This window comes from Leucopleurus acutus (genome assembly GCF_964270905.1).
Source record: "Leucopleurus acutus genome assembly, chromosome: 11".
Classification (NCBI taxonomy): Eukaryota; Metazoa; Chordata; class Mammalia; order Artiodactyla; family Delphinidae; genus Leucopleurus; species Leucopleurus acutus.
This window is the reverse complement of record NC_139152.1, coordinates 79625435-79652390: the sequence shown is the minus strand read 5'-3', so window position 1 is coordinate 79652390 and position 26956 is coordinate 79625435. Positions and strand designations below refer to the sequence as shown.

The window sequence follows — 26956 nt, the reverse complement described above, 5'->3', positions numbered from 1 at the left end:
ATCATGACCCAATACATACATACTCACTGTCAAAGGGGGAAAAATGTCCCTGAACTAAGATAGGAAAACTGTGTATTCTGGGGGCTTCCCTGGTGGTGCAGGGGTTAAGAATCCACCTGCCATTGCAGGGGACACAGGTTTGAGCCCTGGTTCAGGAAGATCCCACATGCCGCAGCTAAGTCCGCGCAACTAAGTCCGCGCACCACAACTACTGAGCCTACGCTCTAGAGCCCGTGAGCTCACGTGCCACGACTATTGAAGCCCACACACTTAGAGCCTGTGCTCCAGAACAAGAAAAGCCACCCCAATGAGAAGCCTGCGCACCAAAACGAAGAGTAGCTCCTATTCGCCACAACTAGAGAAAGCCCATACGCTGCAATGAAGACCCAGTGCAGACAAAAATAAATAAATTAATTAAAAAAAAACTTGTGTGTTCCATGTCTTTGTGGCTTACGCAAATCACTCAAGCAACCTGTTTAAATCAGAATTTGTTAGTTGGTGCTCCACTTCTAATCTCTGTCTGACACCAGTTCATGCGCCCATGCTAATTGTCAGACATGGCTGTTGATTCATGAAACCTCGTTATTCTAATTATCAGCCACAGATGCAGTCTTAACATTAACTCCCAAGATCATCCTGCCCCAGACTGATAGGCATGTGATATTTCTACAACCTTGTGAAACGAACTTTATACTTTGTTCCTCATTTTTTAAAACTAATTATTTGGGTAAACAGTCTGTTTCCCAACAATGTCATCCTTCCATACCCTTTCTGAATGGATATACTCTTTTATCACACCTTGTTGGTTCTCTTGCCAGCAAGTAAAGAAATTCTTCAGAATGCCGAATGTCAATCTAGAAATGTTCTTTTTAACAGTATCTGTCATGAAACAAAAGTTTCAGAAAACAACATTTTCACTTACTGTATGTGATGCATTCTGATATTGCCTTCTTATATTTAATTTCTTTAAAAAGATACTATTCATGACACACTATATTGACTCCATGACCCATGAGTATTCTTGGAACTTTGGTTTGAAAACTGCACTAAATTCCCCCAAAGAGACCACAGATTTATTATTTTAAAATGTATATGAAATATCTGGCAAGGATTGGGTATGGAAAGGGTGGGAAGGAGAGTACTTTCAAAATGTGAGAAATAGCATTAAATGTTTCTAGGGAGTGATGTGTTCAAGTTTCTCTTTTTTGTATGAGTAGGAGGGATGTATAACTGACCAAGAGTTAGCAGCAGGTTGCCAGCCTAAGGAAGAAGAATGAAGAGGCTATTAGGAGAAGCGTGCTTGAGAGCAAAGAGAGGTGGGCTCTGGAGGTTTCCCCACCTGACACAGTTCACACGTGGCAAGGAGCAGCAGAAGTTACCAGAGCCATAGCTAGAGGGGACAGCGCTCAAGAGGTAGGAAGTACAGGGCCAGACCATGGTAGGAGGCAAAAAACACAGATAAAAAGTACTGAATAGGGTAAAACTATATGGCAAATGTTTTATGGGAAAGAGTCTGAGGCTCTTCTTAGAGACAGCAATAATCAAAGGAGTGCTATAGTGGAAGGTTCCTCTGCAAAAGGTGGTAGTTAGACCCCCATCCCATTTTTAAAAGCTTGACTCTTCAAGACTCTCCTAGAATCGGAATCACTGTTCTACCTCCCAGAGTTCAGGCATTGATACTGAACTGCTCCCAAATACTTGCCCCCTTTCCTGCTCCCCAGTTAGCCCTGTCGCAAATGTCTATACATGTATATGAACATAGATATGGATACAGATATAGAGTTAGATAAAGATAATAAACATTAAAATAAGGAGTTTCGTATGTGATACAAATTTGTAACCAGCATTTAGAGAGAAACTAAGTTTTTTCTCCTATTTGCTATGCACTTTAATTTTTGCTGGTTAGGCAGAGTTTACTCTCTCTTCTGCCCATTGTTGGCAGCTAAAGTATGTATAAGGAGATATTGTTGGTAAACTTTAAAAGGTGCTTTAAAATAATGCTTACCAAGTGTATTACATGTGTATTTGAAGTTATTAAACTTTCAAACAGCATAATAATGTGAAAATCATTTCACATAAGAATAATAAATGATAACTACTGTTTAGGTCGAGGGTTTACACAATTATCTCTAGGGTACCCATGATACAGAAAAGTTAACTAATCTACTGAAGTTTACAAAATTACTAAGTAACAGAGCTGGGATTCAAAACAGGAGTCTGATTTGCTCCATTCTGAGGGCTCTAGAGTCTGTGTTCTTAACCACTACACTAATGTAAGCAAAATAAATAAAAGAAAACCATTCCCAGTAAAACTGTGCAAGGACAAAGTCTCAAAAGTGGCTCATGAAAGAAGTCAGAATATTTTTAAAGCAACAACAATTTGACTCTCAAGAGAACAATGGAAATGAGTAGATGACATTCTGAATGTACTGAAAGAAAATAATTTCCAATCTTTAATTCTTTACTCCATAAAAATTCATTTCACAGATAAATGTAAAACAATGATATTTATCAGGCAAACAAAAATTGAGAGTGTTTGCCTCCAGAAGATGCTCACCACAAGAAATTCCAGAATATGTACTTCAACAGAAAGAAGTTGATCCTAAATGGAATGTCTAAAATGCAAGAGGGAGTAGAAAGCAAAGCAAATGATGAATATGTAGAAAATTCTAAAGGAAAATAACTCTTGTATAAAACAATTAAAAATAATATTTTGGTTAAAAAAAGAAAATGTACAATAATATCATTTAAGTCATTAGAGGAATAAAGATCATTCATTAACTTTAGACTGGGACTTCCCTGGTGGTCCAGTGGCAAAGAATGCAGGGACTTCCCTGGTGGTCCACCTTCCAATGCAGGGACACCAGTTCGATCCCTGGTCAGGGAACTAGGATCCCACATGGCGCAGTGCAACTAAACCCGTGCGCCACAACTACTGAGCTCACGCGCCTCAACTAGAGCCCACGCGCCACAAGCTACAGAGCCCATGCGCTCTGGAGCTCATGTGCCACAAATACAGAGCCCACGCGCTCAGGAGCCCCGGAGCCACAACTAGAGACAGAAAACCCACATGCCACAACTAGAGAGAAGGCTGCACACTACAATGAAGAGCCTGTGCACTGCAACGAAAAAAATCCCACATGCCTCAACGAAGATCCCATGTGCTGCAACTAAGACCTGACACAGCCAAAAATAAATAAATCTTTCCAAAAAAAAAAAAAAGAAAGAAACTTTAGACTTTGATATGTTGTCCTGAGGGTAACCACTAAAAGCACAGCAAAAGAATGCATAATTTCAAAGTTCAGCGAGGACAAATGAATGAAAAAAGTAATCAATCCCAAAAAAGGGAGAAAGACAGAAAACCTGAGGAAAACAGAAAATCTGAGACAAGTGAAAACACAAAATAATATGGTGGATTTAAAACCAAATATATTATTATTTACATTAAGTGTGAATGGACTAACTTCTCTAGTCAAAATATAATATTGTCAGACTGTATTTTAAAATATCCAAGTGTATACCTTTATTTAAAAATACAATTAAGGGACTTCCCTGGTGGTCCAGTGGTTAAGAATCCACCTTCCAATGTAGGGAACTCGGGTTCGATCCCTGAGAACTAAGATCTCACATGCTGCAGGGCAACTAAGCCCGCACGCCGCAACTACTGAGCCCGTGCACTTTGGAGACTGCATGGCACAACTCGAGAGAAGCCTGTGCACTGCAATGAAGAGCCTGAGCACCGCAATGAAATATCTCATGTGCCACAACTAAGACTTGGCACAACCAAACAAATATTTTGAAAAAAAAATTAAAACACAAGTACACAAACGGGTTGAAAGCAAAAGGTTAGAAAAAGAAATATTATGAAAATAACAACCACAAGAAAGTCACTTTCCTCTAGTAATATCAAACAAGGCAGACTTTATGAGGGAAATATCATTATTATGAAAAGGTCAGAAGTCACTGAATTCACCAAGTAGTCACAATGCTTATTAATCTGTTTGCACCTAAGAACAAAGCCTCCAATTAGGTAAAGTAAAATTTTACAGAACTACAAGAAAGAACAAAACAACAGCAATCTCAGTGAGAGAATTAAATGTTAAAATCTCAGTACAGTTGACTCTTGAGCACACGGGTTTGAACTGCACAGGTCCCACTTTATGAGAATTTTTTTCAATAAATATGTATGATTATACTACACAGTCCATGGCTGACTGAATCCAAAATTTGGATATGGAGAGCCAACTGTAAAGTTACACATAGATTTTCAACTGTGAGGAAGGTCAGCACCCTGACTCCTATGCTATTCAAGGGTCAACAGTTATTGATTAAAAAACAATAAATCCCACCGAGGCATGTGGGATCTTTTGTTTTGATTTTCAAACAAAAATAGAAAAATCACCAAGAATATAGAGTATCTGAACAAGAATATACAAACTAACCTATTGGACATATATCAACACTGCCTCAACAACTAGGAGAGCACATTCTTTTTAAGAGCAATGGAATATTTACACAATAAACACCTTCCTGGCAAAAAAAAAGCAAGCTTCGACAAATATCAATCCTACAGAGCATTTTTTTTATTACCATAGAACAAAATAATCTACGAATAAATAACAAAAGATAACTAGAAAAGCTTCATATAGTTTGTAACTTAAGAAACATATGTTGAAATGACCCACAAGTCAAAGAAGAAATCACAATGGAAACTTTAAAAGTTATTTTTAACTGAAAGATGATGACAATACTATAATAAAACTTGTGGGATGAAGCCAAAGCAATATTTAGAGAGAAACTGATAGCCTTAAAATGCATAGATTAGAAAAGAAAGAACTAAATATTGAGCTAATATCTATCTCAAGAAGTCAGTAGTTAGGAAAAGAACACACACACACGAAAAAAACAGTAGAAGAAAGATATTTAGGGTTAACGAAATAAAACTAATTAATGAGAAATCTCTGGTGATAATGACCAAGAAAAAAATGCACAAATAAGCAATATAAGGTGTGAAAAGGGATACTTCACTACAAATACACCAGAGAGCTTAAAAATATGAGAGAAATTTTAAATAAAATGGGAAAATTCCTAGAAAAAGCAACTTAAGCAAAACTGACTCAAGAAGAAATAGAAAATCCCAATGTTCTATAAACAGGGGTGGTAGTTAGAATACTTAAAACTTGGTTTGACAAAGGCACTAACCATTAGAACAGATATTAGCCCAGTCAGAACTGATCCCAGCTCTGATAACCAGTACATTAGTACTATGGCTTAAAGACTGCCTCTAACTATGGAGAATTATATCACTAGTCTTATATTATCTCACAACAAAAACACAAGGGCTTTATTGATGAGCTCTTAGCAAATATCTGAGGAAAAAGGTTACTCCAAACTTACACAAACTTCACTATAGAACAGAAAAACACGGTTATATTTACCAATGCATTTTATGAGCCTAGCAAAAGCCTCATACAGAAAATATCTGACAAGGATAGCACAAAAAGGAAAAATTATAGTCCAATATTACTCTTGAAAACAGTGGCAAAAATTCAATATGAAACATTAGCAAACTGAATCTAGTAAAATGAATACATCATGACCAATTTGAGTTTATCTCAGGAGCACAAGGCTGATTTAATATTATAAAATCAATTACTATATTAAAAGAGATAAATGATAAAATCCTCTTGATACAGTAAAATATTCATGATAAAACTTCCTATTAAGGTGGCAATAGGAAAAAATTTCCTTAATGTGATAAAGGATAACTACAAAAAAAATATTAAACATCATATGTAATGGTGACACATTGGAAAGTTTCTCTTTAAGTTCAGGAAAAAGGAAAATGATCAATATGAATCCAGCTTTCCCAGGATCTCTTAATTATTTCACATTCATTCTGCTAGACAACATAGATTCTAAATTGCTGTATATTTCTGTCTATATGATAAGAAGATCTTCTCTACTCTTTAAGTTATAATGGCTTCATTAAACTTTATATCCAATTGTAAGATTTAGCTTTATAATTATATTACATACCATAGGTTCTGTTTCCTTTGGAGGTTTTTCCAGGGGAGGAATGTACCACTGAAAGCAAAGTTCTTTGTTTAAAGCTTGTGTTGCTACAACTGAGGACATCACATCTCCATCTGATGGGCTGGCAAAGAGTTTTAATGATAAATTGGAGTGTAGAGAACTGTCAGTTGTTCCTAACTGGGGAACAAACAGAAACATCAGCTTAATTGCTGGTAATAAATTTATTCAATATTTAAAACATTCATTCAATTTTCATTCAATGTTGACTATTGGAAAACTTGGGGAATCATCTCAGCTTGTTTTATGGATGTAGGTCTTAAAACTGCCCCTGATTACCACAGAGAAGATTCTTTTATAGAAAAAATTTATTTCAAAACCCAGTGAACTCAACAAATGTCTTCCACTTTGGTGAATATTCAAGAGTAAAGATCTAGAGGGAAAATGTGCATGCTATCATTTCAGTCTCAAGGTCACCATGTGGTCTAAGAACATCTTCTACTTTTCTTCTTGTTTATTCACTGGTGAATATACTGAGGGTTTGGTTACAATTTATTATCTACTTTCCAATAGCATTCTTTGCAGTACCATATGCAAAATAAGACAGAGTTTTTGCTCTAAGAGGTTAAAATCCATTACTCTCATTCCCTCTTTAAATGAATGTAGCTGATTTGTAAGTTTAGTCTTGGTGGATCTGGGCCCAGCTCATATGATGGAACTTGGTCCCTGAATCAGGAGTTTTCAAGAAACAAAAATGTGTAGACTGCAATTGGCAACTTCATAAAATATTTACTTAGATTTTTAAGGTAGCTAAGAAAGTAAAGCATGAATGCTATCAACAAAATAATAGTCTAGCCAGAGAGATAATAATGCTGATAATAATATCTCAACTCTGTAAAGGCTTTTCTTCAATGGACTACAAATTATTTTCAAAATTAATTTCTTGTTATTCTCAAGATTACAGCACGGTAGCTGGAAAGCAGTTCTTCTACTAAACTCTTGACATCTAAGGTGTCTCAAAGGCTTGGTGACCAAAGGGGACATGTCAGTGGCTAGAAAGAAATGCCTGGTGTTTCTATAACACTTTGTACCTTCCATTTCTGAGTCTATTCAAGACACAATAGAAGACTGTCAATGCAAAGCCTTCAAAATAAAAATAAAGAGAGAAATAAATACATTGACCTTTCAAGTTGTCTACCAATAAAAGAAAAAACATGTCTGGACTGAAAGGTAATATCAAAGGTGAAAACTATTTTAAAATGCCTAGAGACTATCATAAAGGGATATGATAAGCCAGAATCCTCATTTATTAGCACTACGATGCTAAAAACATGACCAAAATGCATAATAAATAAGATTATTAGGGTTAAATAATCATTTAAAAGTGCTTAATAAAGATTAATTCTATGTCAGGCAGTTCACAAAAAATCAGGTAAATAATTGATTCAGAAAAAAATTCTCACATTTTTTCATATCTGAGCACCTTTCAGAGGTTCTGACTATTTTAGCAAAGAATTCATATTTAATAACTAGCTAAGTGGAGAAAAATAAAAAGCAAATACCTTCTATTTCAATATATATAGTGTTTATTAGCATGATGGCCTAATAATAATAAACTATAACAGAAATCAATATTAAAATAGGGCATTTAATTTTCTATTCACTTTTTAAAAACGTAATATCTAATTGCGAATGGGATTAATTACATAAGCTAGTCGATGGGCTATACACTGAGTGCTTTTTTTTTTAGAAATTTCATGTAATGTCTGAAACATTTATATTAACATATTTCTATAAAAATAATCCAAAGAAAGTTTAGTATTAGTTGTTTTTTTTTGTTGTTTGTTTATACTGCAGGTTCTTATTAGTCATCAATTTTATACACATCAGTGTATACATGTCAATCCCAATTGCTCAATTCAGCACACCACCATCCCCACCCCACCGCAGTTTTCCCCCCTTGGTGTCCATACGTTTGTTCTCTACATCTGTGTCTCAACTTCTGCCCTGCAAACCAGTTCATCTGTACCATTTTTCTAAGTTCCACATACATGCGTTAATATATGATATTTGTTTTTCTCTTTCTGACTTACTTCACTCTGTATGACAGTCTTAAGATCCATCCACGTCTCAACAAATGACTCAATTTCATTCCTATTTATGGCTGAGTAATATCCTATTGTATATATGCGCCACCTCTTCTTTATGTCCATCTGTTGATGGGCATTTAGGTTGCTTCCATGACCTGGCTATTGTAAATAGTGCTGCAATGAACATTGGGGTGCATGTGTCTTTCTGAATTATGGTTTTCTCTGGGTATATGTCCAGTAGTGGGATTGCTGGGTCATATGGTAATTCCATTTTTAGTTTTTTAAGGAACCCCCATACTGTTCTCCACAGTGGCTTTATCAATTTACATTCCCACTAACAGTGCAGGAGGGTTCCCTTTGCTCCACACCCTCTCCAGTATTTGCTGTTTGTAGATTTTCTGATGATGCCCATTCTAACTGGTGTGAGGTGATACCTCATTGTAGTTTTGATTTGCATTTCTCTAATAATTAGTGATGTTGAGCAGCTTTTCATGTGCTTCTTGGCCATTTGCATGTCTTCTTTGGAGAAATGTCTATTTAAGTCTTCTGCCCATTTTTGGATTGGGTTGTTTGTTTCTTTAATATTGAGCTGCATGAGCTGTTTATATATTTCGGAAATTAATCCTTTGTCCGTTGATTTATTTGCAAATATTTTCTCCCATTCTGAGGGTTGTCTTTTCATCTTGTTTATGGTTTCCTTTGCTGTGCAAAAGCTTTGAAGTTTCATTAGGTCCGATTTGTTTATTTTTGTTTTTATTTCCATTACTCTAGGAGGTGGATCAAAAAAGATTTTGCTGTGATTTATGTCAAAGAGTGTTCTTCCTATGTTTTCCTCTAAGAGTTTTATAGTGTCCAGTCTTACATTTAGGTCTGGAATCCATTTTGAGTTTATTTTTGTGTATGGTGTTAGGGAGTGTTCTAATTTCATTCTTTTACATGTAGCTGCCCAGTTTTCCCAGCACCACTTATTGAAGAGACTGTCTTTTCTCCATTGTATATCTTTGCCTCCTTTGTCATAGATTAGTTGACCATAGGTGTGTGGGTTTATCTCTGGGCTTTCTATCTTGTTCCATTGATCTATGTTTCTGTTTTTGTGCCAGTACCATATTGTCTTGATTACTGTAGCTTTGTAGTATAGTCTGAAGTCAGGGAGTCTGATTCCTCCAGCTCTGTTTTTTTCCCTCAAGGCTGCTTTGGCTATTCGGGGTCTTTTGTGTCTCCATACAAATTTTAAGATGATTTGTTCTAGTTACGTAAAAAATGCCATTGGTAATTTGATAGGGATTGCATTGAATCTGTAGATTGCTTTGGGTAGTACAGTCATTTTCACAATATTGATTCTTCCAATCCAAGAACATGGTATATCTCTCCATCTGGTTGTATCATCTTTAATTTCTTTCATCAGTGTCTTATAGTTTTCTGCATACAGGTCTTTTGTCTCCCTAGGTAGGTTTATTCCTAGGTATTTTATTCTTTTTGTTGCAATGGTAAATGGGAGTGTTTCCATAATTTCTCTTTCAGATTTATCATCATTAGTGTATAGGAATGAAAGAGATTTCTGTGCATTAATTTTGTATCCTGCAACTTTACCAAATTCATTGATAAGCTCTAGTAGTTTTCCGGTGGCATTTTTAGTATTCTCTATGTATGGTATCATGTCATCTGCAAACAGTGACAGTTTTACTTCTTCTTTTCCAATTTGAATTCCTCTTGTGTCTTTTTCTTCTCTGATTGCCATGTCTAGGACTTCCAAAACTATGTTGAATAATAGTGGTGAGAGTGGACATCCTTGTCTTCTTCCTGATCTTAGAGGAAATGCTTTCAGTTTTTCACCATTGAGAATGTTTGCTGTGGGTTTCTCACATATGGCCTTTATTATGTTGAGGTAGGTTCCCTCTATGCCCACTTTCTGGAGAGTTTTTATCATAAATGGGTGTTTAATTTTGTCAAAAGCTTTTCCTGCATCTATTGAGATGACCATATGGTTTTTATTCTTCAATTTATTAATATGGTGTATTACATCCATTGAGTTGCATATATTGAAGAATCCTTGCATCCCTGGGATAAACCCCACTTGATCATGGTGTATGATCCTTTTAATGTGTTGTTAGATTCTGTTTGCTAGTATTTTGTTGAGGATTTTTGCATCTATATTCATCAGTGATATTGGTCTGTAATTTTCTTTTTTTGTAGTATCTTTGTCTGGTTTTGGTATCAGGGTGATGGTGGCCTCATAGAATGAGTTTGGGAGTGTTCCTTCCTCTGTAATTTTTTGGAAGAGTTTGAGAAGGATGGGTGTTAGCTCTTCTCTAAATGTTTGATAGAATTCACCTGTGAAGCCATCTGGTCCTAGACTTTTGTTTGTTGAAAGATTTTTAATCACAGTTTCAATTTCATTACTTGTGATTGGTCTGTTCACATTTTCTGTTTATTCCTGATTCAGTATTGGAAGGTTATACCTTTCTAAGAATTTGTCATTTCTTCTAGGTTGTCCATTTTATTGGCATAGAGTTCCTTGTAGTAGTCTCTTAGAATGCTTTGTATTTCTGTGATGTCTCTTGTAAGTTCTCCTTTTTCATTTCTAATTTTATTGATTTGAGTCCTCTCCCTCTTTTTCTTGATGAGTCTGGCTAGTGGTTTATCAATTTTGTTTATCTTCTCAAAGAACCAGGTTTTAGTTTTATTGATCTTTGCTATTGTTTTCTTTGTTTCTATTTCATTTGTTTCTGCTCTGATCTTTATGATTTCTTTCCTTCTGCTAACTTTGGGTTTTGTTTGTTCTTCTTTCTCTAGTTCCTTTAGATTGTTTACTTGAGATTTTTCTTGTTTCGTGAGGTAGGCTTGTATAGCTATAAACTTCCCTCTTAGAACTGCTTTTGTTGCATCCCATAGGTTTTGGATCATCATGTTTTCATTGTCATTTGTCTCTAGGTATTTTTTGATTTCCTCTTTGATTTCTTCAGTGATCTCTTGGTTATTTAGTAACGTATTGTTTAGCCTCCATGCGTTTGTGTTTTTTACGTTTTTTTCCCTGTAACTGATTTCTAATCTCATAGTGTTGTGGTCAGAAAAGATGCTTGATATGATTTCAATTTTCTTAAATTTACTGAGGCTTGATTTGTGACCCAAGATGTGATCTATCCTGGAGAATGTTCCGTGCACACTTGAGAAGAAAGTGTAATCTGCTGTTTTTGGATGGAATGTCCTATAAATATTTTTTATATTTATATTTATATTATGAATTTTCTATTCACTTAAAAAATATAATATCTAATTGCTAATGGGATTAATTACATAAGCTAGTCAATGGGCTATACACTGAGTACTTTTTATATGTTTGATTTATTGTTTGAAAGGAATGAAACAACAGACCTACCAGAAGCACTCTTGTTCGCCACGTCCTATAACCAACAAATCACTTTGCACTAATGAAATATTTGACCTTACACAGTCTGTCACGGTCTAAACATGAATAACTCAGCACTGTGCAGCATTTTAATCATGTCCTTTTTGGTTTTGGGAATTTTTAATGTAATTTGTTTAGCACTTTTGTTTTTCCATCACAAAGCTTCAATAGACTTGACAACATACAGCTTCACAAAGCTGATGAGCATGACATGTAGCAATGATGGTTCTGGAAATGCATCTACTTCTTTGTGGAGGAAAAGCAGGTTGTATCAAAGTATGGAAAGAGTTTGACTGAAATAGCCTCCTGAGTGATTAAAGGCTCAAAAATGTTTTTATAAAAATCAGCCAAGCTTGGAGGATATTTTTTTAAAAATCCAAAGGCTTTACGCTCGTTTTCTGTCTACCCCAGTGAAACAAACACATGATTAGGTGGCTTGCACCTGTCAGGCAAGTGACAGTGATCTCCGGAGCTGATTATCCTGGGAGAGTGTTACACTAATTATATCCGCCCCCCCCCCCAAAAAAAAAGAGCAGGTGAAACAACTCTTTGATAATATTGCTACCATTCGAAATATCACATGTATTGATATTTACTGTATTCAAGGTTGTACGTTCGCAGCATCATCCTTAGGAACCGGTTAATGATGGGCTGCCCTTAATACTGAAATATTCAAGCAAAGCTCCTTTCAGAACAGTATTTACGAAATCACACATATTAGTTTCCAAACTCTTATAAAATATTCACAAGAATACATCCATTGAAACTATAGTTCTCAACCTTCCCATTCTCTCTCCCCTACTCCAAAACACCTGAAGCGTCTGGGACATGTGGCAGTAAACCTCAAGGTAGTCTCGGTCCCGAGGATGGGTGAACCAGACTCTGGTGTTAGATGGAAACGATGTGACCCCACTCCACAGTTTCCTGCACTGTGGAGGGCCAGACATCAATGATACATTCCTGGCCTTTCCACCTCCTCTCACTCCTCTCCCTCAAGAGAATTACTTCATTGGTGAATCTGAGAAAAAGAATTTTGAATATGCATTATTCTGCTCTCTCTGCTTATGAGCATACTGTTTGTAGGAAGTGAACAGTCTCTGCTCCTTCATGCAACAGATTTTAAAGGGTTTCTGTCCCCACAGATTTTAAGTAGGCCTGTAATGATCCCTCTCCCTGCCAAAACCCCCAAGCCTGGATTGGTAGAACTGTAAACTTTGCTAATCACGACTAGGGAGACCATTTACCAGTAAATATAAACTGTATCCTACAATATCAACTTTGTGATTCATAAAGTTGCATATTTATTAATTCCACCATGGCTTACTCTTTTATTTCTCAAAAATTTAGAATCTGGGGCAGGAAATGGAGATGCTGAGTATTGGCCATCCCAATACCCCAGAATCCAGAAACTAATTTGAAAAATCCTCCTATGTGGATTCCAATACACTGCCCTGGGGCCAACTCCATAACCCCAATTGAGGATCACTTCTTTAACTGAACTCTTAAATATTCCTTAGTAGGTCTTTCCACTACTTTTTTAAATCACAGTTTATTCACAGTCACCCTACTCTCTTGTTCCAAAGAATGATTTAAAAAAATTTTTTTATTATTATTTACCCCAAACATAAGGTTACTATACTCCAGTAGGATAAAATGAGAAAAGGTTCCCATTTGGAACAAGCCACATTTTCAGGTCACTTCTCTCGGATAGTTGAAAACAGAAACATGAACGTGTCTGGTATGGGCAAGTCTATAATTATAAAAATTAAAGTACTGTATGGTGAAGTCCAAAGTCAAGATAATTCAAAATAAATGAATGCTATTTTCCTATTTTAGAAAGAATTCTATGCAAATGACTTGATTTATTCATTTCACAAACACATATTGAAAACTTACGTTATGTCCTCTTAAGTTTTCTAGTATCTCAAACTCTGTATCTCAGAGCTGAACATACCAACCTTCTCCACAAACATTCTCACCCTCTCACCTCCACTGTATCTGCTAATGGTGTTACCATGCTCTAATGATCACAGAGGTTCCAAATGATGAAATAAACATTGATCATTCTCTTGTCTTCACTTTCCATCTACACAGGGTCACTAAGCTGTTTTGTTTTGTTTTGTTTTCAATTTTACTGAAGCCATATCTTTTACATCCACCTCTTCCTTTCCATTCCTATGGTCATAAGCTTGGTTACTTCATCAGCTCTTTTTTGGATAACTGCCTTTCGTTTACACTTTGCCAATCAGCCCTACACGTTATTGACAGTAGAAATAACATTTCAATTTTCATATTCTTTCTGCTGTTAACCCTGCCATTTTCTCTTTAAAAGCATCCCTGAAGTGCTGCAATTTTCGTTTGTGCTATATCTCTACCCATCTCTCTCTGCTACCACACCAGAGCTATGCACAGCGACTATGCCTTATCCATTCCCGCTTCCTCTACCAGATAAAAGTATCTGGCATATTGTTAGTATTCAACATATGCTTGTTGAATATAACAAATTTGAAACAAATCTCTATTTTTACTAAAACTCTGTACTTTTTCTGTGTCTTCCAATTCATCCATTTTGATAGTTTATTTTAAAACTACTATTATTCAAGACCCCAGTAGCTTAAAAAAAAAACCCATCATTCATACTCCTCTTTTTATGTCTCTTCAATAGGTAACTTAAAAGAAGTTTCCATATTACATATTTTGGGAAAGCCCATCCAATTTAATAACACTTGCCCCCCCCCAAAAAAACAAACCTTCAAGCTTTTAACTTTACTTAAAAAACCTTCCCTTTACTATTTATCACAATCATGATTGCAAAAAATACACAGAATGAATTTTTTTTATTACATGTGTAAAACAAAGGTACAGAAATTGGGCATAGATTTAGAAACTCAGTCTAGTTTTCTTATAGGGTGATTATATTGAAATTTGTATAACTTCTTGGCAAAATGACTCCCTGAGAGATACTGTTATGTGTAGGAATATAGAAAATTCTGAGACATTTTGAAGATTTATGAGAGCAACAGAACAGGACATAAGAAAACAGAAAATCCAGGATGTCTGGTTGGCCTCTCTCTGGTAAAACAGAAACAAGCCTTCCCAGGAACTCTGAGGGAACTAGAAACCTTTGTGCCAGCATTGAGGTTAATATGCTTCTTTCGGAAATATAAGGATGATTCTAAGAAGTCTTACAGAAACATATAACGTTTTGAAACATTACCTTGCTTGATGAGTCATATAAGAATTTTTCTGGAAAAGATGGATTTTCTATGACTTGAAATAGTTCTTTTGGAAATTCATCAATACAAGAAGAAGAATATAGCTGTAAGAATCTTTTAAGGAAAAAATGCATTTCTTTTTGACGCAAAATCAATCCAGAGTTGAAAAGAGAAGTGAGAAGTGTGTCACCTGGCAAAGACATTCCAGATCCTGGCTTCAGAGATGCTTAAAGAAAAAAAAAAAAACAAAAACAAAAACACTAATATAGAGTCATGTTAGATAACAAAATGGTCTCAATATTGTTGGCCTTTACTCATTAACTTTATTCCTGTATATCCCCCACCTTAGCTAGTGGCTGCCCATGACCTTCCTCTATTTTTCAAGCTTATACACTAATAGAATTGCTTCTGGCCAAGCTTAGCAATGCAAAATATTCTATCTAGCTGTCTTATTTTGGGTTTTCCCCCCAAAAAAAACTTAAAGCAAAAATGTAGGCGCAGGTAATTTATTTGAAAACCGATGTCAAGTGAGAGAACGGGAAAAGTGTGATAGAAGAAAAGAGCCAATGAGATTGAGTTATGAAACGGCTACAGCTATGGACAAGGAGGGCTCAGTCCTGCTGAGGACCTCCTGGAAAAAACATGTAACATTGTTCCATCAATGTTACAACTATCTACCAGTTCCCTACCTCAGGTTACTGCTGAGTGTGTGGAATCCCTGGTACTTCCAGGCTGTCCTGCTTGCATGCTGGGCCGTAGTAACTTCTGAGAAAGCCCAGAGCAGAAAGCAGTAAAATGTGGGCGATTGACATGGGAAGCCCCAGCAGGTGAATCCAGAAGTGAGCTGAGTTGATAAGGGGGAGGGCATCACCAGGGCCTGCTGCGCTGGCTCATGTCCACTTCCTTGACATTGAACTCTTGGCCCCATCACGATGCACCTTCTACCCAACACCTTTCCGAGTGCTTGTCCATCCCATCGCTAACTCCCAATAACCATGCTGAGCCACCCCATGACTCGGCCTATTTGCCCTGCTGGCTTCTCCATCACTGGGCGCTGGCATGGTCAACCTGTCTTTTCCAACTGTTTGCCAATAAGCAACACTGAATCACCATTTTTATGGGCACAGATAAACACATTGTCACAAAAACATAGGAGGAACTGATTTAAAGCAGATTATACAAGTTTTTCTGGATATTCTTTAGATCTTTAAATCAATGATTTAAAAGAAAAAAAAAACTGAACAAAATCCAAAACTTCGTGGAGTTAAATATCCTATCTTCCCCTTTACATACTGGATACTGGAACACTCTCTCCTTAAAGCCAAAATTTCACCTTGTTCATTTTATAAGCTGTCACATTATGGTCACTCTGATTCTTAACCGTTTTGACCCCAACACCACTTTGGCAGTCTTGGGGGATGCCTCTGGATGCCTCCTTCTAAGGACGTTTTTAAATACATTGAAATACAGTTCTATCCAAAGGTCCACGTATCTCAGTTTAAGAACCCCTAAAATTTCCATCTTCTGATGAGAGTTCACTCAGAAAGAAGTCAAAAGTATTTTATAATTCTAAATAAGAAATATGACTTAAACAATAAGTTTAAACAATATATTCCTGGAAAGGAATATATTCTTTCTTAACACAGAAAAGGCCTACCTAGCAGTTTGCTCATATTATTAATTCTTTGCAGGTGAATATAATAGCGCAGCAGAAGAATCCATGTAATATCCACTTTAATTGGGGTTTCTTCCCCAGTATCTACATTCTCATATATCTCATCACTAGGGTAAGAGAATGTACAGGCAGTCTGGAAGGCAACTTGGTAGTTATCTGAAAGTAAAAAAAAAAAAAAAAAAAAAAAAAATTGGAATACAAATATGCTTTCCTTGAAAAATAACCATATGTGAAAAAAGAAAAGGAAAACTCATAAACGAAATACTGACGCTTAGGGCTGCATTCAATTAAAAAAAATTTATATCACAAAAGACACCAAACACAAAGTTAAATGACAAACCATAGACTGAGAAAAGATACTTAGAATACACAAATTATATTTTGTCTACTATGTAATCAATAAGAAAAAGTCAGCTAGTTCAACAGAAACATGGGCAAAAAATTTCAACAGGCAACTCATAGAAAAGGAAACCCAAATGGACAAAATTTTTAGCATCATTAAAAATCAGATAAATGCAATTTAAAATGAAATACCATTTCACATTCCTCAGGAATTAACAGAAACTAAAATCTCAAAATAATAAATATTGTTAATAATGTGAAGAAACCAGAATTCTCATACAGCACTTGTGAAAGCAAATTCCTGGGCAGGGTCTAATAAAATTTTAAATGCAGATACTCATATATGTGTGCCAGGAGTCTTGCAGAAGATACTCATGGCAGCATTGTTTGTATTACCAAAAAATAAAAAAAAAGAAACTTGAATAAATACAGGCATTAATTTGATGGCATTTCAAATGAATTAACTAAATCCATAAGGGAGAAACTATACTCCATGGGACAAATCAGGCCCATGCATGTTTATGTATGACCCATGAGCTAAGAATGTTCTTTATATTTTTAAGTGGTTGAAAAAATTTTAAAAATAGTATTTTGTGACATGTGAAAGTTTATGAAATTCAAATGTCAGTGTCCATAACTAAAGCCTTAATGGAATACAGCCATGTTCATTCATTTACATTTTGTCTATGGCTCCTTTCACATTAACACAGCAGAGTTGAATAGCTGCAACAGAGACCACAAAGTGTAAAATATTTACTATTTGGCCCTTTATAAAAACATTTACTGACCCAGACTTTGCTCAAAAAAGATAAAGTGGAGAAAAATACCTAAAGATAATAAAGCAATATAGGGACATCAATAACCTCCATACAAAAACAACCAGTAGAAATCTAATGAAAAAATTTTGCAATACCAATAAAAAGGTAAAATATCCAGAAATAAACCTGACAAGAAGTATACAAGATCTGTTTAAAGAAAACATTAAAACACTCCTAAGGGACTGATATTTTTTTAAAAGGCATGAACTAAAAAATATAGGACATAAAATATTCTTGGTTAAGATGACTCAATAGAAGAAAAATGTTGTTTCTAAGATAAAATATAAAGGTAATGAAACTCCAATGAAATTATGAGAGAGCTTTTTTAACTAGACAAGCTGCTTCCAAAGTAAAAATAAAAAGCCATAAAAGACAAGAAAAACAATTTTGAAAAGAAAGAGTAATGAGTGGGGATTTACTTTAATAGATATTAAATATATTATAAGGCTACAATAATTAAAACTGTGTGGTACTGAAACCTGAATAGACAGATCAATAGGAAATGAGTAAAAAGTACAGAAATAGGGTGGCCATCAGGAAAAACTAAAATTGTATCCATTTGTTATTTTTTACATATTCCAAATAGGTTTCCATAAATTAGTAAAAGGGTCCATGGGAGAACTAATTCATAGTCACAGAATAGGGACAAAACCTTTCTAACTATGACATAAATGCAAAACTTATCAAAGTTTAATCATGTATACCATTTAGAAATAAAAAGTTTCTTCATGGGACAGAACCACCATAAAGAAGGCTAAATAATAACTGATAATTGAAAAAATATATTTGCAAATAATATCACAGTTAAAGGGTTGATTTCTATAATTAAGAGCTTCTACAAATTTTTAAAGAAAAGGCAACAGAAAAAAACCAACCCCCCCGCCCCAAAAAAGGGCTTCCCTGGTGGCCCGATGGTTGAGAGTCTGCCTGCTGATGCAGGGGACACGGGTTTGTGCCCCAGTCCGGGAAGATCCCACATGCCGCAGAGCGGCTGGGCCCGTGAGCCATGGCCGCTGAGCCTGTGCGTCCAGAGCCTGTGCGTCCGGAGCCTGTGCTCTGCAACGGAAAAGGCCATAACAGAGAGACCCGTGTACCGCAAAAAGAAAGGGGAAATCATAGGCAGAAAGTTCACACAAAAGATGCTTAAGCTTAGTCCTAGTAAGAGATGTGTAAATTTTTTTTTTACATCTTTATTGGAGTATAATTGCTTTACAATGGTGTGTTAGTTTCTGCTTTATAACAAAGTGAATCAGTTATACATATAAATATGTTCCCATATCTCTTCCCTCTTGCGTCTCCCTCCCTCCCACCCTCCCTATCTCACCCCTCTAGGAGGTCACAAAGAACCGAGCTGATCTCCCTGTGCTATGCGGCTGCTTCCCACTAGCTATCTACCTTACGTATGGTAGTGTATATATGTCCATTCCACTCTCTCACTTTGTCACAGCTTACCCTTCCCCCTCCCCATATCCACAAGTCCATTCTCTAGTAGGTCTGTGTCTTTATTCCTGTCTTACCCCTAGGTTCTTCGTGACATTTTTTTTCTTAAATTCCATATATATGTGTTAGCATATGGTATTTGCCTTTCTTTCTGACTTACTTCACTCTGTATGACAGACTTTAGGTCTATCCACCACATTACAAATAGCTCAATTTCGTTTCTTTTTATGGCGGAGTAATATTCCATTGTATATATGTGCCACATCTTCTTTATCCATTCATCCGATGATGGACACTTAGGTTGTTTCCGTCTCCGGGCTACTGTAAATAGAGTTGCAATGAACATTTTGGTAGATGATTCTTTTTGAATTATGGTTTTCTCAGGGTATATGCCCAGTAGTGGGATTGCTGGGTCATATGGTAGTTCTATTTCTAGTTTTTTAAGGAACCTCCATACTGTTCTCCATAGTGGCTGTACAAATTCACATTCCCACCAGCAGTGCAAGAGTGTTCCCCTTACTCCACACCCTCTCCAGCATTTATAGTTTCTAGATTTTTTGATGATGGCCATTCTGACTGGTGTGAGATGATATCTCATTGTAGTTTTGACTTGCATTTCTCTAATGATTAATGATGTTGAGCATTCTTTCATGTGTTTTTTGGCAGTCTGTATATCTTCTTTGGAGAAATGCCTGCTTAGGTCTTCTGCCTATTTTTGGATTGGGTTGTTTGTGCTTTTGTTATTGAGCTGCATGGGCTGCTTGTATATTCTGGAGATTAATCCTTTGTCAGTTGCTTCATTGGCAAATGTTTTCTCCCATTTGGAAGGTTATCTTTTACCTTGTTTATGGTTTCCTTTGATGTGCAAAAGCTTTTAAGTTTCATTAGGTCCCATTTGTTTATTACTGTTTTTATTTCCATTTCTCTAGGAGGTGGGTCAAAAAGGATCTTGCTGTGATGTATGTCATAGAGTGTTCTGCCTATGTTTTCCTCTAAGAGTTTTATAGTGTCTGGCCTTACATTTAGGTCTGTAATCCATTTTGAGTTTATTCTTGTGTATGGAGTTAGGGAGTGTTCTAATTTCATTCTCTTACATGTAGCTGTTCAGTTTTCCCAGCACCACTTATTGAAGAGGCTGTCCTTTCTCCAATGTACATTCCTGCCTCCTTTATCAAAGATAAGGTGACCATATGTGCATGGGTTTATCTCTGGGCTTTCTATCCTGTTCCATTGATCCATATTTCTGTTTTCGTGCCACTACCATACTGCCTTCATTACTGTAGCTTCGTAGTATAGTCTGAAGTCCGGGAGCCTAATTCCTCCAGCTCCGTTTTTCGTTCTCAAGTTTGCTTTGGCTATTAAGGGTCTTTTGTGTTTCCATACAAATTGTGAAAAAATTTTTTCAGTTCTGTGAAAAATGCCAGTGGTAGTTTGATAGGGATTGCATTGAATCCCTAGATTGCTTTGAGTAGAAGAGTCATTTTCACAATGTTGATTCTTCCAATCCAAGAACATGGTATATTGCTCCATCTATTTGTATCATCTTTAATTTCTTTCAACAGTGTCTTATAAATTTCTGCAAACAGGTCTTTTGTCTCCTTAGGTAAGTTTATTCCTAGATATTATATTCTTTTTGTTGCAATGGTAAATGGGAGAGTTTTCTTGATTTCACTTTCAGATTTTTCATCTTTAGTGTATAGGAATGCCAGAGATTTCTGCACATTAATTTTGTATCCTGCTACTTTACCAAATTCATTGATAAGCCCTAGTAGTTTTCTGGTAGCATCTTTACGATTCTCTATGTATAGTATCATGTCATCTGCAAACAGTGACAGCTTTATTTCTTCTTTTCCGATTTGGATTCCTTTTATTTCCTTTTCTTCTCTGATTGCAGTGGCTAAAACTTCCAAAACTATGTTGAATAAGAGTTGTGAGAGTGGGCAACCTTGTCTTGTTCCTGATCTTAAAGGAAATGCTTTCAGTTTTTCACCATTGAGGACGATGTTGGCTGTGGGTTTGTCATATATGGCCTTTATTATGGTGAGGAAAGTTCCCTCTATGCCTACTTTCTGCAGGGTTTTTATCATAAATGGGTGTTGAATTTTGTCAAAAGCTTTCTCTGCATCTATTGAGATGATCATATGGTTTTTCTCCTTCAATTTGTTAATATGGTGTATCACGTTGATTGATTTGCGTATATTGAAGAATCCTTGCATTCCTGGAATAAACCCCACTTGACCATGGTGTATGATTCTTTTAATGTGCTGTTGGATTCTCTTTGCTAGTATTTTGTTGAGGATTTTTGCATCTATGTTCATCAGTGATATTAGCCTGTAGTTTTCTTTCTTTGTGATATCCTTGCCTGGTTTTGGTATCAAGGTGATGGTGGCCTCTAGAATGAGTTCAGGAGTGTTCCTCCCTCTGCTATATTTTGGAAGAGTTTGAGAAGGATAGGTGTTAGCTCTTCTCCAAATGTTTGATAGAGTTCGCCTGTGAAGCCATCTGGTCCTGGGCTTTTGTTTGTTGGAAGATTTTTAATCACAGTTTCAATTTCAGTGCTTGTGATTGGCCTGTTCATATTTTCTATTTCTTCCTGATTCAGTCTTGGCAGTTGTGCATTTTTAAGAATTTGTCCATTTTTTCCAGGTTGTACATTTCATTGGCATAGGGTTGCTTGTAGTAATCTCTCATGATGTTTTGTATTTCTGCAGTGTCAGTTGTTACTTCTTTTTCATTTCTAATTCTATTGATTTGAGTCTTCTCCCTTTTTTTCATGATGAGTCTGGCTAATTGTTTATCAATTTTTTTTTATCTTCTCAAAGAACCAGCTTTTAGTTTTATTGATCTTTGCTATCGTTTCCTTCATTTCTTTTTCATTTATTTCTGATCTGATTTTTATGATTTCTTTCCTTCTGCTAACTTTGGGGTTTTTTTGTTCTACTTTCTCTAATTGCTTTAGGTGCAAGGTTAGGTTGTTTATTTGAGATGTTTCCTGTTTCTTAAGGTAGGATAGTATTGCTATAAACTTCCCTCTTAGAACTGCTTTTGCTGCATCCTATAGGTTTTGGGTCGTCATGTCTCCATTGCCATTTGTTTCTAGGTATTTTTTTATTTCCTCTTTGATTTCTTCAGTGATCACTTCGTTATTAAGTAGTGTATTGTTTAGCCTCCATGTGTTTGTATTTTTTACAGATCTTTTCCTGTAATTGATATCTAGTCTCATAGCATTGTGGTAAGAAAAGATACTTGATACAATTTCAATTTTCTTAAATTTACCAAGCCTTGATTTGTGACCCAAGATATGATCTTTCCTGGAGAATGTTCCTTGAGCACTTGAGAAAAATGTGTATTCTGTTGTTTTTGGATCGAATGTCTTATAAATATCAATTAAGTCCATCTTGTTTAATGTATCATTTAAAGCTTGTGTTTCCTTATTTTCATTTTGGATGATCTGTCCATGGGTGAAAGTGGGGTGTTAAAGTCCCCTACTATGAATGTGTTACTGTCGATTTCCCCTTTTATGGCTGGTAGTATTTGCCTTATGTATTGAGGTGCTCCTATGTTGGGTGCATAAATATTTATAATTGTTATAACTTCTTCTTGGATCGATCCCTTTATCATTATGTAGTGTCCTTCTTTGCCTCTTCTGATAGTCTTTATTTTAAAATCTATTTTGTCTGATATGAAAATTGCTACTCCAGCTTTCTTTTGGTTTCCATTTGCATGGAATATCTTTTTCCATCCCCTTACTTTCAGTCTGTATGTGTCTCTAGGTCTGAAGTGGGTCTCTTGTAGACAGCATATATATGGGTCTTGTTTTTGTATCCATTCAGCCAATCTGTGTCTTTTGGTGGGAGCATTTAGTCCATTTACATTTAAGGTAATTATCGATATGTATGTTCCTATTCCCATTTTCTTAATTGTTTTGGGTTCGTTATTGTAGGTCTTTTCCTTCTCTTGTGTTTCTTGCCTAGAGAAGTTCCTTTAGCATTTGTTGTAAAGCTGGTTTGTTGGTGCTGAACTCTCTCAGCTTTTGCTTGTCTGTAAAGATTTTAATTTCTCCATCAAATCTCAATGAGATCCTTGCTGGGTAGAGTAATCTTGGTTGCAGGTTTTTCTCCTTCATCACTTTAAATATGTCCTGCCAGTCCCTTCTGGCTTGCAGAGTTTCTGCTGAAAGATCAGCTGTTAACCTTATGGGGATTCCCTTGTGTGTAATTTGTTGTTTTTCTCTTGCTGCTTTTAATATGTTTTCTTTGTATTTAATTTTTGATAGTTTGATTAATATGTGTCTTGGCGTATTTCTCCTTGGACTTATCCTGTATGGGACTCTCTGTGCTTCCTGGACTTGATTAACTATTTCCTTTGCCATATTAGGGAAGTTTTCAACTATAATCTCTTCAAATATTTTCTCAGTCCCTTTCTTTTTCTCTTCTTCTTCTGGAACCCCTATAATTCAAATGTTGGTGCGTTTAATGTTGTCCCAGAGGTCTCTGAGACTGTCTTCAGTTCTTTTCATTCTTTTTTCTTTATTCTGCTCTGAAGTAGTTATTTCCACTATTTTATCTTCCAGGTCTCTTATCCGTTCTTCTGCCTCAGTTATTCTTCTATTGATCCCATCTAGAGTATTTTTAATTTCACTTATTGTGTTGTTAATCATTGCTTGTTTCATCTTTAGTTCTTCTAGGTCCTTGTTAAATGTTTCTTGCATTTTCTCTACTCTATTTCTAAGATTTTGGATCATCTCTACTATCATTATTCTGAATTCTTTTTCAGGTAGACTACCTATTTCCTCTTCATTTGTTAGGTCTGGTGGGTTTTTATCTTGCTCCTTCATCTGCTGTGTGTTTTTCTGTCTTCTCATTTTGCTTATCTTACTGTGTTTGGGGGTCTCCTTTTTGTAGGCTGCAGGTTCGTAGTTCCCGTTGTTTTTGGTGTCTGTCCCCAGTGGCTAAATTTGGTTCAGTGGGTTGTGTAGGCTTCCTGGTGGAGAAGACTAGTGACTGTGTTCTGGTGGATGAGGCTGGATCTTGTCTTTCTGGTGGGCAGGTCCACGTCTGGTGGTGTGTTTTGGGGTGTCTGTGGATTTATTATGCTTTTAGGCAGCCTCTCTGCTAATGGGTGGGGTTGTGTTCCTGTCTTGCTAGTTGTTTGGCATAGGGTGTCCAGCACTGTAGCTTGCTGGTCGTTGAGTGAAGCTGGGTGCTGGCGTTGAGATGGAGATCTCTGGGAGATTTTCGCCATTTGATATTATGTGGAGCTGGGAGGTCTCTTGTGGACCAGTGTCCTGGAGTTGGCTCTCCCACCTCAGTGGCACAGCACTGACTCCTGGCTGCAGCACCAAGAGCCTTTCATCCACACGGCTCAGAATAAAAAGGAGAGAAAGGAAAGCAAGAAAGAAAGAAAGAAAGAGAAAGAAAGAAAGAAAGAAAGAAAGAAAGAAAGAAAGAAGGAAAGAAAGAAAGAAGAAAAATAAAGTTATTAAAATGAAAAATATTAATAAAAAAAACGGACAGATAGAACCCTAGGAGAAATGGTGGAAGCAAAGCTATACAGACAAAATCGCACACAGAAGCATACACATACACACTCACAAAAAGAGAAAAAGGGGAAAAAAATCATAAATCTTGCTCTCAAAGTCCACCTCCTCAATTTGGGATGATTCGTTGTCTATTCATGTGTTCCACAGATGCAGGGTACATCAAGTTGATTGTGGAGCTTTAATCTGCTACTTCTGAAGCTGCTGGGAGATATTTCCCTTTCTCTTCTTTGTTCTCACAGCTCCCGGGGGCTCACTTTTGGATTTGGCCCCGCCTCGGCGTGTAGGTCGCAGGAGGACGTCTGTTCTTCGCTCAGACAGGACGGGGTTAAAGAATCAGGTGCTTCGTGGACTCTGGCTTACTCAGGCCGGGGGGGGAGGGAGGGGTACGGAGTGTGGGGTGAGCCTGTGGCGGCAGAGACCAGCGTGACGTTGCACCAGCCTGAGGCGCACCGTGCGTTCTCCTGGGAAAGTTGTCAATGGATCCCGGGACCCTGGCAGTGGTGGGCTGCACAGGCTCCCTGAAAGGGGGGTAGTGACCTGTGCTCGCACACAGGCTTCTTGGTGGCAGCAGCAGCAGCCTTAGCGTTTCATGCCCGTCTCTATGGTCCGCGCTTTTAGCCGCGGCTCATGCCCGTCTCTGGAGCTCCTTTCAGCAGTGCTCTTAATCTCCTCACCTCGCACACCAGGAAACAAAGAGGGAAGAAAAAGTCTCTTGCCTCTTCGGCAGGTCCAGACTTTTCCATGGACTCCCTCCTGGCTAGCCGTGGTGCAGTAGCCCCCTTCAGTCTGTGTTCACGCTGCCAACCCCAGTCCTCTCCCTGCGCTCCGACCGAAGCCGGAGCTTCAGCTCCCAGCCCCGACCGCCCTGGCAGGGGAGCAGACAAGCCTCTCGGGCCGGTGAGTGCCGGTCAGCACCGATCCTCTGTGTGGGAATCTCTCTGCTTTGCCCACCGCACCCCTGTTGCTGTGCTCTCCTCCGCAGCTCCAGCTCCAAAGCTTTCTCCCTCTGCTACCCACAGTCTCAGCCCGTGAAGGGGCTTCCTAGTGTGTGGAAACCTTTCCTCCTTCACAGCTCCCTCCCACTGGTGCAGGTCCCATCCCCATCCTTTTGTCTCTGTCTATTCTTATTTTTTTTGCCCTACCCAGGTACGTGGGGACTTTCTTGCCTTTTGGGAGGTCTGAGGTCTTCTGCCAGTGTTCAGTAGGTGTTCTGTAGGAGTTGTTCCACGTGTAGATGTATTTCTGGTGTATCTGCGGGGAGGAAGGTGATCTCCGTGTGTTACTCTTCCGCCATCTTCCCTTCGTCCAGATGTGTAAATTAAAATTAAATCTTCCCTTCCTACTATATTGACAAAGGTTTAAAAATGTTTATAATATACCTGTATCAACAAAGGTATGGGGAAAAATGACCTTTTATTAATTACTGGCAGGAAAACAAATTGGCATAACCTTTATGGAAGGTGTTTTGCAAACCTTATCAAAATTACAAATGATTCTACCCTTTGATCCAGAAATTTTCCTTATGGGAATTGGCCCAATCAATATACTAGCTTATGAACAAAATTTTATACATATATAATTATACATATACTATATATATAAATCATATACATATGACATTTATAAATATATGTATATATCATATGTGTAAAACTTTGTACATAGGTTAGTATATCTATTGCGTCAATAGATATATATGTGATATATATATAGAGAGAGAGCAAATTTGTATGTAATAGCAAAAGGGTACAAACAACCTAAATATCTATCAAAGGAAGACTAGTTATGGTGCATCTTTATAAAGATTATGCAGCAATAAAAAGAAGCTACCTATTGATTTGAAAAGAATTGCCAACAGATACACTTACATTAGGTTGAAGAAAAGCAATGAGGAAGGAGCATAAAATTATGCATACTAATGGTGATACTGTTATTTGTTTGTTGTTGTTGTTTGTTTTTTTGCAGTACACCGGGCTCTCACTGTTGTGGCCTCTCTGGCTGCGGAGCACAGGCTCCGGACGCGCAGGCTCAGCAGCCATAGCTCACGGGCCCAGCCACTCCGCGGCACGTGGGATCTTCCCAGACCAGGGCACGAACCCGTGTTCCCTGCATCGGCAGGTGGACTCTCAACCACTGTGCCACCAGGGAAGCCCTATTATTTGTATTTTTAAGGGAAAAATATATCAGTGTATTAGTGTGCACCATATTGGTTCACTCAACATTTTTCCTAATCTCTGAATGTGCTTACCTATATTGTAGAAGTTGCAGAGATAAAAATCCCATTTCTGAGGTTTCCTTGCAGCTAGGGCCCTGGATGAGATTAGGGTATCACCAATTCAGTGCATTCACGAAAGACCTGAAGTTGGCACTGTGCTAAGTGGTGCGGAAGACAAGA

General features: G+C 37.1%; 1 protein-coding gene across 1 annotated transcript in view; it reads right to left on the bottom strand.

The window, feature by feature from the left end:
* The window catches only part of CFAP54 (cilia and flagella associated protein 54), a gene marked incomplete at its 3' end in the record, with an annotated part of 303390 nt that overhangs the window by 42474 nt on the left and 233960 nt on the right, over positions 1 to 26956 (bottom strand). The window contains exons 62-64 of the mRNA XM_082850839.1: positions 16402 to 16575; positions 14747 to 14970; positions 6040 to 6213 (exon numbers count right to left, since the gene is read on the bottom strand). Coding sequence (XP_082706965.1) covers positions 6040 to 6213; positions 14747 to 14970; positions 16402 to 16575 — 572 coding nt within the window. The remainder of the gene's footprint in view (positions 1 to 6039; positions 6214 to 14746; positions 14971 to 16401; positions 16576 to 26956) is intronic.